The 4350-nt window shown below is 46.8% G+C and overlaps 1 protein-coding gene across 1 annotated transcript; it reads right to left on the bottom strand.

Annotated features, from left to right (window-relative positions):
- Positions 1-347: 347 nt before the first annotated feature.
- EDN1 (endothelin 1) lies at positions 348-3988 on the bottom strand. The gene is made up of 5 exons (XM_026064290.1): positions 3925-3988; positions 3572-3707; positions 2462-2620; positions 2090-2197; positions 348-724 (listed from the first exon to the last, which is right to left on the bottom strand). The coding sequence occupies exons 1-5, from the start codon at positions 3986-3988 to the stop codon at positions 586-588; spliced, it is 606 nt and encodes a 201-aa protein (XP_025920075.1). The 3' UTR covers positions 348-585.
- Between the last annotated feature and the right edge of the window lie 362 nt (positions 3989-4350).

The raw sequence follows: 4350 nt of genomic DNA, 5'->3' as shown, positions 1-4350 counted from the left end.
AAAGGCAAAGGGTTGCAGCTGATTAGTAAAGGCAATAACAAGGTGTAAAAATACTCTAGCAGGAGTGCAACAAACAGTATACGAGGTAGACATGTATATATGCAGTAAGTCCTGATTAAAGTAGCATAGTGGCTTTCATTTTGCATTTTAATCAAAAAAAAAAAAATAGAGTCTTTGTTTTGAAGTTTGTCCATTCAAATCTTGCTTTCTGCCCTTTCTAAGCACATCTGTAAAGTCTTCCTTGCAAAATGCTTTTGAAGTCAATGCTGAAAGCTGCTGAATTGATCGGTAACTTTCCAGAAGCAATATTCAAATGTTTCTTCAGAAAGAGGGCTTTTAATGTATGCTACTGAGCATTTCCCTTCACCCCTCTCTACCCATCCATCTGGATTCCAAAAGAATGAAATCCTAGAGTTGTATTGCTTTTACATCTCCGAATACAGGACTCCTTTCGTGTTTTGTTCTGCTGCATGACCACTTGGACACAGAGGAGCTTTGCCATCATGGAATGTTAAAAGTCAAAACAGAGTTTTGGCAACACTTTGTCAGAAAGTGTGATGATGAACAATTCAGGTGATCTTCCCACTAGGACGTTTTTAGGCTTTCCCAGATGCTTTGTCTTTTATTTGCCCTGTTATGTTTCAGCTTCCTCCCTTTCTGGAGCTCAGCCTYCAGCTTTGCAATACTGAAGGAAGCTTTGATACTGTTACCAACGGCCTCCAGCCTGCAGAAATAAGAAATATACCCTTATTGTTACAATAATGAAGATACATCTCAAACATGCAGACGTTCAGCCCTTTGATTAAATAAACCTCAGTCTAGACTTCTGCCATGGGAGCCTCAGAAACTGCTGATTGCTATACATCTATCAGAATTATGCTAAGTTAAGCCACTCAAAATATTGAATACAGAATTTAAATTCAAACATTAAAATCAGTTAAAATATTCAAATACAGATGCCCTGGCTTTCCTTAAATGGCATGTATCCATCCAAGAGGTCTTCTATGTTCTTACTCTCATTGGCTATTTCATTTCTTTTAGGTAAAATGCATCCTGTTTCCAAGGAATGGGTGCATTTTTCAAAAAGTAAGCCCCATTTTCAAAAAGTGATTTAAGACCTCCGACCTCCAGGGCCTAAACCTCACTGGAAAATCATCAGGTTACCAGGTCCTAAAGAGCCAGTTTTGCTTTGAAAGTAGGACTTAAGAGCCTACTCTTGTACGTGCAAAATTTTGTAATGGGCATACAGCTGACACTGAAGCTGACAGTCATGCTAACACCTAGCTTCAAAGCAGAGTTCACCACAGGGGGATTTCTAGATGCACTCAGTCCAACCCACACCTCTGAACAGCACTGAAAAGTGACTGTTGCCTACAGCCACTCAACATATTACACACARATCTCCAATGGCAGTTGTGATATTAATTTACTCTTAGTCTCAGGTATTAGATTAGCCTCACATATTAAATTAATCTTCATTTTCACCTTCCTCAACTTTTTGCAGTTATTTCCATTGCTAGCATCCTCTACTCATTTACACAGCTTTATCTGACAATGTAAGGGATTAGACAGGTAAGAAATCTGTCTCGCTGCATTCTAAAAGCCAGCTACACCAGCCAGAAGAAATCACATATTTAAAAATCTGGATAGGTCAGTAACTTTTCTTTCTAGAAAAATGCAGTAAAGTACCTAAGAAAAGACATTCTGACTCAATTTTGTTGTAGAAGAAAAATTGGGACATATTAAGTAATTGAGATAACGCATGAACACACTAAAAGTGTCAGGCTCTGTTTCCTTCTCCCAGGATTTAATGATTTCATACTCTTAAGCTTGGTATCCCTTTAGGCCTGAGACTAAGTCCATTTCCTCTAAGCAAATGGATGAGGCTAGGCAGAGCTCAGTACCCTTGTCTTTGCAAATTAAGGCTTCATTACATGAACAAACAACTCTGAAAAAAGAAAATCCTCAGTGATTCCTCCAAAACACTTGAGCTGAAATCAACAGCAAAGTTCATGTTGACCCAAAGAGAGGAGAACTGTGCTCTCTATTGCTACCCTGGGGAGCTACAACAGGATGAGAAGAAACTCACCTCTTCATTTTCCTGCTGCCAACAAACTGTTGGTTCATACATTTGGGTCCAAGGCAATTGCCACCTTTGTTGCAGTGACGCAAGCTTTTCTCCATTGTGGACTGAGCCCTGTAGAAGTGAAAAAGCACTGCTGTTAACAAAAAAAGTCTATAGTCCACAAGGAGACGCATCTAATCTACCACTTTGCAAGGCATGTAATAAACAATCTTTCTGGGCCAAACCGCGGTATGTGTCATAGCAGCATGAGCACCCAGGTAGAAGGCAAGGCTTTAGGGAGATTATTCTCCCAGCAAGTGCCAAAATGAGTAAGCATACCACAATCTGGCCCTTTCACACGTGCTGTCTTTTAAAGAGCCATAACAATGAACGCACCAGAGTTCTTTTCCTGTCTGGCAAAAGTTCAGACATTTCTTGTCTTTCTGGTTGGCACATCGACATCTGCTACTAGGTTCAGTGAGCATCTCAGGCACCATGTCCTTCAGCGATCTTCTGGATCGAGAAGGGCCTCCAAGGCCATAAGGAACAGTCTTCCTATGATCAAAGAGTCAACATGAATACAATTCAAATAATCTTGTGGCTTCAGAGCAGCAGGGTATTTTGGGCAACCTTATCAATGGAGTTGATTGCATGAGTAAAGGTTGTGGGATCAGGAATGCCTTGTGGGTCATAATTTCCATGCAAATGCTTCTGATGCTCCTGCAACATACTAATTAGCATGGCTACTGACAAGGCTAATAACCTTTTAATTGTGATTTCATAAGCCTGCTATGCCTCCATGTGCAATAGAATGCAATAAAACCTCCTCTTTGAACTTTGGTAACTGACAGAAGTAATAAAAGTGAGGAAGAGATCACCTCCACTTGGAGGAAAGCCAGCAATAAAACAGATCACTAAAGGCAGTGTTTGCAGTGTCAGTTGCAACTCTGGCCCACTGCACTTTTTGGTGAGGAGACTGCAGAAATGGACACCAACACTGTACCCATCTCTGCTTAAAACTGGGATGTGTTCATCTGCAGCAGACAGCAGCAAGAGGTGGCAAGGAGCCGCCCCATGCCAAAGAAAGCCCTTCAGCCTCCTGACTTGTTGGAAAAGTGGTTATGCAAAGTCAGGCTCGCAAAATCATGCTCTTGGCATTTTGTTTGCCTCTGATTCATAGCAAAAAGTATCCTACAGCCACGGCAGAGCAGCACCCAAAGGAAATGCTCTTGCCTACGCTTCAGGAACGCAGGTGTGTTAGGGCTATTAAGAGCTATCTGCTCAATCTAGCCGGCCAAATCCTGCCTGCTTTCTCCTGGCAAACAGTCTATTAAACTTGGCAGAAGAGGCGCGGGGAAAACAGTAGGAGCGACCGCGCGCGAAGAAAACCCTTCCTCCCCTCCTAACTTCTGCGAGGGAGTCCGTGGTTTATCAGCCCCTTCCCTCCCTCCCTCCCGCTTTCCGACCAAAGCCCACGGCTCGGTGCGTGCCGGGGCGCCCACTCACTCGGGGGTGTTGATCCAGATGATGTCGAGGTGGCAGAAGTAGACGCACTCCTCGTCGAGCAGCGAGGAGCAGGAGCAGCGGCGGGCGCGGCGGTGCGCGGCGGCGGGGGGCGGCGCGGCGGCGGCGGCTCCGGGGGCTGCGGGCGGCAGCGGGCGCACGTTAGCCCCGCGCAGCGGCACGAGATGCTCCGGTCGCCGCCCGGCCCCCCCCTCCCCGCGCAGCCCCCCTCTCCTCCCCAGCACAGAGCATCGGGGCTCACCCAGGTGTGTGTGTGTCCTCGCCGCTCCCCGGGGCTGAAACCCCCCTGCGAGGATGAAACCCCCCGTGCGGGAGAGCGCGGAGCCCGCACCTACCTGCCGGCAGCAGCCCCGGGCACACCACGAAGAGCAGCGAGACAATCATGTGCGAGTAATCCATAACGGCGGACAGAGAGAGGAGGCAGCGGACGGGGAGAAAAAGAGAGAGAAAAAAAGGGGGGGAGGGGAAAATGGAAAAAAAAAAAGAAAAGAAAAGAAAAGAAAAAGGGGGAAAAGCTCCCCGGCAGCGCGAGCAGTGCGCGGCGGGCAGCGGGGGGACGCGGCCGCTCGGTGCGCCCCGGCGCGTCTGGCTGGTGTGGCGGTCCCGCGCCCTTTTATAGCGAACCCCCATCGAGCGGGTAAACAGCCCCGGCGCTATTTTATCCCGAGACAATGTTATTCTGTTATTAGTCACCGCGCGGCAACGTGCGGGCCGAGATAAGGCCGGGCTGGAAAGGAAATCGCCTGCGAACTTCAGAGCGG

Source organism: Apteryx rowi, unplaced genomic scaffold, assembly GCF_003343035.1.
Source record: "Apteryx rowi isolate R43461 unplaced genomic scaffold, aptRow1 scaffold_212, whole genome shotgun sequence".
Classification (NCBI taxonomy): Eukaryota; Metazoa; Chordata; class Aves; order Apterygiformes; family Apterygidae; genus Apteryx; species Apteryx rowi.
Note: the sequence above shows the minus strand (reverse complement) of the source record. Positions and strands in the feature narration are given on the sequence as shown.